Below are 8,704 nucleotides of genomic sequence, written 5' to 3'. Positions count from 1 at the left end.
CTCAGCATGTTAATGTACTTCCAGAAATAGGATCTGGATCAAAGAAGTTTGATTTAATTTATACACTTCTTCCTTCAGCCCTCAGCTTCCTGAACAATCCTGCACACATTAATGCCTCTCTTGCCTGGTCTTATGTCACTGGCAAAACTCCTTATTTAAGGAGGCGCATTTCAGGTCCAACCCCCCTCCCGCGGATCAGTCAAAGGTTTAAGGCACCAGTGAGCTGTCCTAACATGACCTGGAATCGACAAGGAGCTTCCCGCATGCCAGCATTCCACAGTGTAGCATCACTGATAAGGAGCACTCCTGGATCTTGTGAAACCACGGTGGTGAGGGAAATCTCCCTGAAGGAATCCTGTAATGCTGGTAAAGGAAGTGTATTTTTGTCAACAGGACTGTGTTGATGCTCAGGCTCCTGCTGGCCAGGGCAGTGTCTGAGCTCCTGCCCCTGCACCCCCAGCTGCTTCTGCTTCTCCTGCAGCTGGTGAGTCCCAGGAGCTGCTGTAGCTCTGCTCACTTCAGCCCAGCCTCTCTTGGCGTGAGACCTTAGCCTTTGTCCTCTAGAGAAGTAGCTAAGAGAAGATCAAATGTATATCACACACTGGTTTGGGTTGGAAGGGACTTTAAATCTCATCCAGTCCCACCCCTGTCATGACCAGGGATACCCCCCACTATCCTGGGTTGCTCCAAGCCCATCCAACTTGGCCATGGACACACCGAGGGATGGGGCAGCTTCAGTTCCTCTGTGCTGTATGTGAAGGACACTGTCATCAGCCACCTTAGGCTGGGGAGAAGTTACTTGGGAGGGCTCTGGAGCCAACACAAATCCACGGAAGGTGTGTCCAAGCTCAGCTTTTACAGCTTACCTCCACCCCTCTGTCAGAGCCTTGTCTCAGAACAGAGGCAGCACAAGAGACATATCCTTGGGCCCCAAGTGCTGCTCTTTCCAGCCCAGAGCCATGTCCCAAACTCCCTTTCATTACCTTGTTAATCCATCAGGGTTTGTTTTCCCAGCAGCAGATGGTTCTTCAGCCTTTGACAGGGCCCCACCAAAACTGACTTTTCCAAGAGAGCATACCAAGCCAGTCTCCAGTCCCAGCACAGAGCAGGTGCAGGTGGTGCAGGTGACACAGGCTGTTCATGCCCCCTGTGATCCTGGCTATGAAAAAGGACTGGAACCATAATGCTCATTTTTCTACTCTTCCTCAGTTTGGCAGTAGTTTTACCATACAAATAACCAGGCCCAGACTCATGAAGCACAGGATCAGAAACTGAGCTCCATCCACCTTTTTTTTTTTTTTTTAACCTTGTTTATGGTAACGCAGGAAAGTGAAATCCTCCCCTAACTTTCAAACATGGAAATTGCTGCCAGCTCTGTGACCCTCTAATGGTCTTGATCCAAAAAACCTTAGTTCAGTTTATTAGTTTAGTTACTATTTAGTTTAGTTACTTTGTTCCACAGTAATTAAATGGAAGTTGTTGTTCTTCAGCTTTCTTCACTTCGAGCCAGTTTTAAAAAAATATATCTGAATTAACTGGGGATGCTGGTGTAAAGGAGACATTACATGGCCTAAGCAAGGCCCAGATGAATCTGACAAGCTCCTTGACTCCAAACTCAGTTTAAGAGTCTTTCATTCGGATTCCCAAGTATATTTCATGCCAGGTTGCTCTCAATCCCTGAGAAAAAAACCCCAAACCAACCCCAAAACGTCCAACCAACCAGCACACAGCAGGAGCTCAGTCATTTCACTGCAAGTTTATGATCTCAACACAACAGAAAAGGGCCATTTGTTTTGCAATAGGTTATTACAGCTTGTTTTAAGTAAAATCAACACTCAACACACTCTGTCCCAAGCTCCTGAGACACAAAGCTACTGGTAGGACAGCTGTCCTTAAGGAAGTGTCCAAAAGTATACAGGACACTGCAGGTTTTTCACTGTTCAGAGAAGCAGAACTGCCATCTACTTCGGAAAGCCAAAATCCATAAGCAGATCGCCACCTCCAAGGAAATATTTCTCTGGGTTACAAACAACATGGAGAGATCACTAAGGTCACATTTTTATTCTGCCTTGGCTCACTGTTCAGTTATTACCCAGACTTCAGCTTGCTGGAGGTTATTTTTTTGGGAGGAAGCAATTATTGCAGATCACAGGCATTATGTAAACTGCTGTGTATTAGGAGCTGCTCCAAAAGCCAAGCAGTTTTCCAGACCCTATTCCTTGTTTTGATGGAATGGCTTAAACCAGACCTAGTATAAAGGGAGAAACAGCTCATCAACAGCAACAACCAACAGTGGGTCACAGGGGCAGCTGGCACACCCAAAGCACGAATGCTACAGGGCTACAGACCCCAACAGGCATTTCTGACCTTCAGGGTCATGGCCACCACCAAGATTAGACACAGTCTGAAAATTAATGTCCAGGTCTGCAAATGCACAGAGAAAACCCTGCTCATGCAGGTTACCTTGGCTATTTGAGTCCCACACACCCATCCTTTGCTGGACTCTGAAAGCCGCAAGTGCAAAGTTGGCACCAACATTTTTACCTAAATCTCCACAGCTGCACTTTCCAGAGCAACCCCCAGCCCTGTTTTTAATTTCTGAGGAAAAAAGTCCACCAAAACAACCCTTTGAGCATTCTGGAGTAACCATGCGGGCTTTTTTTGTCCTTATTGGCATCAATAAAAAATACTACAAGAAAATAGCAGATCAGACTGGCTACTGAACTGTGACAGTGTGAGCTCTCCCATGGGCGGCCTCAATGGCCTTTCCTAATCATGAAAATTCTGTTTGGAACAGAAAGAAAGTGGTAGGAAAACGCTACAACACAAGAGCCAACTGTGAGTGTGCTGCACATGCCCTTGTGCCAAATCCTTGTTCAGAGAAAGCAACAAGCACAAACAGTCCTAGAAAGGTTGTGTTTTTTGAAGAAAAATTCAACCAAACATGAGAAAACTTAAAATCTTAAGAAGAAAAATACATACGACAAAACTGGTTACTGGTGACACTTTTTAATTTCTTATCGTCAGACTTTTTTGAAGTAAAACCAACAGAGTGAGACAGAACTAGAGGACAGGCAGTACTATATACAGCCATTCAAAACTAAGAGTGTAAAAGCACAGCTCAGTGGTGAAAGAAGCATAGAAGCATACAAATAGTCTCTTTTTGGTTATTACTAGAATTTTATTATATTATTTTAGCTATTAAAAGAATCTGTTGCATTTTTTACTGCCCAATTCCAACTCACCAGCTCCCCCTCAAAACTTGTGATAGAAAAAGCGCCATTTTTTTCTGTTTGTAGACAACAAAACCATCTGCTTTAATTTTTCTAAACCTTACTGAAGAGTCACAGCACAGTTAACACTAATGCTCTATTCTTTACCATTAAATAAAAAATAAAACAGGGAAAATAAAAGAGGCGAAGGGAAAAAACCAGACTGAGTCAGTGTAATCATTCAGTAGGATTCTGGATGACAATCAGGAAATAGTCTTTATCTGGAGAGAAAAAGGAAAGAAAATTATTCTTTCACTGCTGGTATTTGTTCACAGAAATGGTAAATTCCAACATTTTTCACATCTCTCTGATGTGCTGTGGGAACTCCAGAGCCCTGACATTCATTCTCAATGAGCAAAACAGGCTCCAAGTGTCAGATCATTTATTTTATGGGTTTTACTGAGAAAAACTCTCAGCTTTAGAAACTCCATGTTCCCAAGGCAGTTGAATTTAGCTCAGCTTGTGCCAGGAAACTACAGTAACTGGCACATGCCACACTGGTGAAAGGTGGCCATTGCCCTTTTCCCTCAGGCACGCTGGGGGCTGCAGCTGTTTTTTCTGGAGCAATGCTTGTTCCTCTTTCCACCCTTCCTGTGGAACTCCAAGGCTGCCTCAGCATGAACCAGAGCCTGTGTTAAGATCTGCCCTGACCCATGCCTGCCTAGGGCAACTGCCATCCCCTGCTTAGCCCCTCCACCAGCCCATCCCAGCAGGGAGCACACAGGGACGAGGCTGAATTCCTGCCACATGAGGGACCTGCACTCATCTTGCTGCTTCCCAGCTTGGAATTCAACAAAATACTGAGGATGTTGCCTGAAAAGAAGGTTGCTGCTGCTGCTGCTGTAAACCACAACTCATTATTACAGCTACAGTGTGCTCTAATACTTCTCCCAGAACTGGGAAGTTGGGACTATCTTATCACTTAGTCCACAGTGTTGGAAACTGCTCCCAGAACATATTTCTTTCCAAATTCTAGAGTTTTATACTGAAAAACAAAGCATGAGAGGGTGCAGCATTCTCTCAAGCATTATCTAATATATTTTAATCTAGACAAAATGAGAGAAGGGGTTTGCCACATTCAAACATGACAAAGGAAACTTAGGTCAATGATAAAGCTTTCAACTCTCCAGAAAGTAGAACAGCTTCTTGGCAAGATGGGATTATCTAATGTGAACACAAGCACCAGTCAGAGTGCTTCCAGGCTGACAGTGTCAGTCTCAAGAGAAACCCTGCTGGATTCCCAGATTCCTGCTTTCACCCTGCTGTCTCCTACCTGGAGCAACCATGATTTCGTTTTTCTTGGAGCGGATCCGCAGGAATGTGAGGTCGTTTTGGGGATCGATGTCCCGCACGGTGCTCCTGGCCTTCATGATGAAGCTGTGCATGAGGCCAGCATACTGAATGGTGGTGGAGTTGTCTATGGTGCTCTTGATGGGAATACCTGCAGGAGAGGGACAGCAAGGCTCAGTGACAAACTTCCAGAACCAACCTCGCACTGGGCATCCCCAGGTGACACCTCAGTTGTCACTGCACCAGGGGTTAGGAGTGCTCTCTTTGAAGGCAAGAGGAAAACAGGAAGAAAAACAAGACATGAAAAAGCTGAGATGTGGGACCACAGGTGTAGGTGAGAACTGTTTACTTCTAGTAGCATCATGCTTTACTTTTGTATTTTGAGAGTTAGAAATAAATTAAACAAAAATAATTATCTGTAGAGGAGACAGAAAATACTCATGCTGCAGTTTTTTCTCCTGACTGGGGACACCTTTTTGACTTCAGAAAGGCTCCCCAACGCCAGTTAAATTATACTGAGCTAGGCCAAGCTGGGATCAGTGATTATGGAAGACATCAGCTGCTGCATCACACAGCTCCAAGGCTGAAGCTCCAACATTCAGCCCTAAGAGCTGCTGCAGTCCTGGGAGGTCCCTGGTTCAGTGATAATCAGCCTGGAGGGCAGACACACTGTTCAGCCAGAGCTTTCCCTCCCTTACACTCCCCCCATTAGATGTGTTTTCCAACCAAAAACCAGTCCAACTCCTGGGTCAAACACAGCACTCAGGTATCAAATTCTGCAGAGCAGAACCAGGTGTGTGTTCCAGCAACTGCAGCTGCAGCACAGAGAGAACAACCCACTCAACCATCACAGAAAAGCCGCAAGCAGGAGCCAAGCTGCATGATCTGATCCTCAACATATTCGCATGTAGCTACTGTCACTTTTTCTAAGGATTATTTGTAGGAAATATTCAATTTTTGGGCTGCTCACAGTGTATTCAGAGTGCTCCAAAGGAGCTGCTCTGTTGAATTCTTTAGAGACTCCAAAAAGAGACAACCTGCTGATGAGTTCCATGAGACCACAAGCACTAGACACTGCTAAAGAACTGGAGTCTGCCAGGCCAGCAGCGCTCTGGATAGGCCCAGCAGCAAGATTTACATCTTGTGAGAGCCTCAGTGCTAGTGGTTAAAATTTTCACAGACTCAATGTTTTTCAGACATTGCCATAACTCAAATATTTTGACATTTTTGCAAATTATTTTAATTTATTTCCTAAAATAATAAAGTGAGCTTACAGAAATTGGAAACCAATTTTCTCTTGTAGCCTGACTACTGTCTGTCTCCTTGGGCTGCAGGAAAACCTCTCCCAAAGATAGACTTCAAGCTAATTGCAAGTGGTATAAGCAGCAGCCCTCAAAGTGGGTGGCTGGAGTAAGTGACAGGTCAGAAAAGTGAGGCTGACACAGCACCTTCCGAATTAACCACGATGATTCCCTGCACTCCCTTCTGGCTCTGGATTCGCTTCAGTGTTTCCTCCACCTCAGCCTGCAAGACAAAGCACAAATCAATACAGGGTAAAAGCTGCTCTTTACCTCCCACCAAAGCTTTGGGACAACGTGGCTGAAAACAAAGCTGCACAGGGATGAGTAAACAGCCACTGCCTACACTGGTTTGTACAGCCAAGTGTCTCTACTTTGGTGCCACCTTTTCTGCATGATCTTTCTAGTTATTTTCCATCTACCTTTCTTCTCCACTCACTTGTGATTATCATCCTGGAACTTCCCTCTCTCCTCCTCCCCAAGCCTGCTGAAGACTTGCTGCTGGAAGCTGCAGTCAGACTGCTACAATTTAGGTGTCAAACAAAAACCATCTCTGAAAGTGGATAAGGAATTTATGAAAAAAAGTAGAAAAAAGATACATTGTGGGTGCAAGATGACCTTCCCTTTTATCAAATGAATGCCAAAAGCAATTACAAACAAGAGAAGTGAGGGGAAAATAATGAATGATCACTCTTTGTTTGTAATTTGGCTTTGTGCTGGGATGGCTGCAAGGCCGTAACCCCTGGCAATAGTTTACAACTTAAAAACGGAAAAATGCAATGGGAGACCAAGGCAATAGTCCTTTGTCTGCTCTATAAAAAACATCAAAGGAGGTTTCAGCATGTTCTACACAACTTTCCTGCTATAAGATGCCCATCAAAATGTAACTATGGCATCCCTAGTAAGGTGGGAAATCCTTGCACCTGAGCTGATTTCCACAGCTGGATGAGATTTTGGCATTTTTTGTTCCCATTAAAGGAAATAGAAACAAGCAGCATCTTTCACATCCTGCATCACAGAGTCTCCCAGAAATGGTTTAGGAAGAGAGACAAGAATCACCCAAACCAGGACAGGTGAGACCTAAAAGGGACATTTGGCCAAGGCTGTGTTCCCTGGGCACCCTGAACAATCCTTTTCACTTCCTCCCACAGCAAACAGGCACAAAGATGTCATATGCCCTGTTCCCTGGGAAGAGATGTTGTCCAACAACAAACACAGCACAGCACAAGACATCAGCTCAGCACCACCAGCACTTTCCTCGGGGTGCTGTTGGTAACACATAAGAGATTCATAAGAGATGAGACCCCCTGAGCTGGTCATCCTAAAGCAGAAGTTTTTCTGGGTGATCCAGCACAGAAAAATTCAAGTATTTTCCATAAAACTCTTGATTATTTCTGAATGCTCGATTATTCTCAAGTGGAAGACAAGGGAAATTAAACAAAGAACAAACTAAAGGGTGTACAAATGCTGAGAAAATACAGTGGCAAAATGTTCAATCTATTATGAAATTAGGATCTGATTCCCTGCCTTCTTACTAGCACTATTTAGGTCCTGATTAAATACTTTCCTTCATAGGACCTTAGGAAACCTCTTCAGATGCAAAGAAGCGTCCGTAAAGAAGGATACCAGTTTTAAATTTCCTCTGACACCTTCAGATTTGCTATAAGTACAGTAGCAGCCTTTATCTTCTCATTTTCATCTGGAATACCTGAGCTCCTAGGTTTGCCTAAAAAATTCATCTTATTAGATAATTTCAATTTTCCCTCTGCAACTTCGGTCAGCCTTTATTTTTTTAGAAAGTTTGACATATTTTGATCCCTAGTTTCATCAACACGCAATAGTTAGCAACACATCTGAGCAGGGAGAAGCCTCCAATACAATCACAACAGAACGAATACAGCCCCGGTTACTAAGCATCCAAACCCAGTCTCTTTTTCCTGCCTGCTGCCAGCTCAGGGACGAGCCCCGGCAGCCGCAGGAAATGCAGGTTTGGCTGCGAGCGTTTCCCCGGCACAGGGCCGGGCGGACCGGCAGCGGGGGGAGGTTCGGCCTCTCCCGCAGTGCCCCAGGGCCGGCCGGGGCAGGGGGAGCCCCTCGGAGGCAGCGCCGGGACCCGCAGCGCTCCCGGGCCGGCGCTGGCGGGACCCCCGGGCCCGCCCCGCACAAACACGACCCCGTCCGGGGGCCTGACACACAACCCGACACACAACCCGACACACAACCCGACACGAACCGAAGCGGGCCGAGCGCTCCCGGCCCTGCAGAGCACCCGCGGCCCGCAGCGGGGCCTCGCCTTCACCCGGGCCCCACCCGCGGGGCAGCGCCCGTGCCTGAGGGGAGCCGGGACCGGCACCGGGACCGCCCCACCCGCGGGAGCCCCCGAGGGCCGGGGAGGGACAGAGACCCCCGCGGGCGGCACAAGGGCCCCGCCCGGAGCGCGGCCCGGCCTCACCCACCATGATGGAGCCGCCGCCTCCGCCCCGTCTCTGCCCCGGAAGCGCTCGGGCCGCGGGGCGGCGCCGCTCCGGAGACACGCCCCGAGCCCTCACGAACGGCCCCGAGCGCCCGGCGGCCATTGGTCTCGTTTCGGGGACATCAGCGGGAAACCCGAGCCTTCTTCTGTGTGAAAGGGACTTAGAGAAAAGGTGGAACGAGTCTATTTACAAGAGCCTGGAGTGACAGGACAAGGGGGGATTGGTGCCCATTGAAAGACAGGAGGTTTAGAGATTAGAGAGAAATCCTTCCCTGTGAGGGTGGCCAGGCCCTGGCACAGGTTGCCCAGAGAAGCTGAGACTGCTCTATCTCTGGAAGCGTCCAAGGCCAGGCTGGACGGGGCTTGAAGCA

General features: G+C 47.1%; 2 protein-coding genes across 4 annotated transcripts in view; both read right to left on the bottom strand.

The window, feature by feature from the left end:
* Positions 1-2,993: 2,993 nt before the first annotated feature.
* Positions 2,994-8,365, bottom strand: DYNLRB1 (dynein light chain roadblock-type 1). The gene is made up of 4 exons (XM_066330458.1): positions 8,317-8,365; positions 6,011-6,086; positions 4,546-4,713; positions 2,994-3,493 (listed from the first exon to the last, which is right to left on the bottom strand). Exons 1-4 carry the CDS (start codon positions 8,317-8,319, stop codon positions 3,450-3,452), a joined length of 291 nt encoding a protein of 96 aa, XP_066186555.1. The 5' UTR covers positions 8,320-8,365; the 3' UTR covers positions 2,994-3,449.
* ITCH (itchy E3 ubiquitin protein ligase) overlaps positions 4,657-8,704 on the bottom strand; it is a 64,043-nt gene continuing 59,995 nt past the window's right edge. For all 3 annotated transcript variants that reach the window (XR_010744831.1, XR_010744830.1, XR_010744832.1), the window contains 2 exons: positions 6,011-6,086; positions 4,657-4,713 (listed from right to left, as the gene is read on the bottom strand). The gene's annotated coding sequence lies outside the window, so the exon portion shown is untranslated. The remainder of the gene's footprint in view (positions 4,714-6,010; positions 6,087-8,704) is intronic.

This window comes from Sylvia atricapilla, chromosome 16 (assembly GCF_009819655.1).
Source record: "Sylvia atricapilla isolate bSylAtr1 chromosome 16, bSylAtr1.pri, whole genome shotgun sequence".
NCBI lineage: Eukaryota > Metazoa > Chordata > Aves > Passeriformes > Sylviidae > Sylvia > Sylvia atricapilla.
The sequence above is the reverse complement of the archived record's forward strand: the minus strand, read 5'-3'. Positions and strand labels throughout refer to the sequence as shown.